The sequence below is a fragment of the Corvus brachyrhynchos genome, unplaced genomic scaffold (assembly GCF_000691975.1).
Source record: "Corvus brachyrhynchos isolate BGI_N302 unplaced genomic scaffold, ASM69197v1 scaffold624, whole genome shotgun sequence".
Taxonomy (NCBI): Eukaryota; Metazoa; Chordata; class Aves; order Passeriformes; family Corvidae; genus Corvus; species Corvus brachyrhynchos.
The window spans coordinates 134,424-135,972 of NW_008237889.1; the positions used below are offsets into that span (position 1 = coordinate 134,424).

At 63.1% G+C, this 1,549-nt stretch overlaps 1 protein-coding gene across 1 annotated transcript in view; it reads right to left on the minus strand.

The window, feature by feature from the left end:
* Positions 1 to 1,549, minus strand: part of LOC108446348 — a 3,396-nt gene that overhangs the window by 826 nt on the left and 1,021 nt on the right. The window contains exon 2 of the mRNA XM_017732761.1: positions 332 to 866. Within this exon, the coding sequence (XP_017588250.1) occupies positions 332 to 866 (535 nt within the window). The remainder of the gene's footprint in view (positions 1 to 331; positions 867 to 1,549) is intronic.

A 1,549-nucleotide genomic window follows, 5' to 3' on the forward strand; every position in this document is an offset into this window, starting at 1 on the left:
CCAAATCCCTGCCGTCTCCAGAGCTTCCAGCCAGGACTCTGTGGGGTCAGTGGTCCATGAAGAGGGAACTCTGTGGGGTCCATGGGGCACCCTCTGGTCTGGAGTCTGTGGGGTCCATGGGACACCCCTGAACTGAGGCTCCCTGGGGTCCATGGGTCTCCCTGGGGCCGGGGGCTCAGTGGCGTCCACGGGGGCTCAGTGGGGTCCACGGGGCATCCCGGGCTGGGGGCTCAGTGGGCTCTATGGGCGTCCCTGAGCTCGGGGACTCCGTGGGGTCCCCGGGGCCGTCCCCACCCCCGGTGCCCTCCCGGTGCCCCCCCGAGCTCCCCACCTTGACGGAGAAGACGAACGCCAGGAGGCCGAGGCAGCAGAAGTTGCCGTACAGGGTGGTGAAGAGGGACCACACCAGGGGGTCCCGGGGCGGCGGCTGCGTCTCCTCCACCATCACCGTCGTGCTCCGGGGCAGCTCCTCCATGCTCACGTCCGCCGGCAGCACCTCGTACGGCGGCAGCGACTGCTGCATGCCTCCGGCTGGGGGACACCAGAGGTGGCACCTGGGGGACACGTGGTTGTCCGGGAGGTGGAGGCACGGCGGGGCGGGTGCACTGGCGGTGGTTTCGTTTCCCCGAGATTCAGGACGGAGCGGGAAGAGGCGGCCCCTCCGGACCCCGCTGTGAGGGGGAAGGAGGCTCCTCCTCCGCCGTGGGAAGAACCCCGGACCCGCTGTCAGGAAAATCCACCGGCGCCAGAGGTTTATGTCCAAAAGGGAGACAGAGGACTCCTCCAACTTTATTCGAATAAAAGGAGAGAGTGCACCGGGGCACAGGCTGGCGGGGGTCTCTCTCGGTTTTGGGGGACGCAGCCTCCTTTAGTCCCAAACTCCCGGCCGCACGTTGCTCTTTTCCTTTCCCCGTTGGCTGCGGTAGCAGGAAGGTGCAGCCTTCCCGAACCGCCTGCCCCACATCCCAAGGTCAGGAGTTCACGCCCGTGCAGAGCCCTGTCTCCCTGAGCAGCCACGCCGTCCGCGCCCGGGGACGAACCGGCTGCCCGAAGGCAGCACAGACGCTGGGACCCATTGCAAAGACACCCGTGCCCCCACCCACGGAATTGTTCGTGAAGACATTGGCACACGTTTCCTCTCCCCGCTGTCCTCCTTCCCTGCTCTATCCCTCTCCTTACCCCTTTCCCCGCTTCTTTCTTTGCCCCCTCACTGCCCGCTTCTTTCCTTGTCTCCATCTTTAGCTGTTCTTTGCCCCCTTTTTGCTTCACCGTTTTCTTTCCCTTTTCTTTCTTTACCCCCGGTTCCCCTGTCCCTTTCCTTGTCCCCTTTTTTGCCCCCTATCCCCCCTTTATCCTTTACCCCATTCTTTCCCGTCTTTTTTCCTCCCTTACTTGTGCCTTTCTTCCCTCTTCCCCTGCGTTGCCCCTCTTTGCCCTTTCTTTTTTTCCTCACTTCTTTCCCTCTCCCTTTCTCTGCCCCCCTTCATTGCCCCCTTTTTACCCCCTTTTTCTTTCCCCTGCTATCTGTACCCCCTTCTCTTCCCTCCCT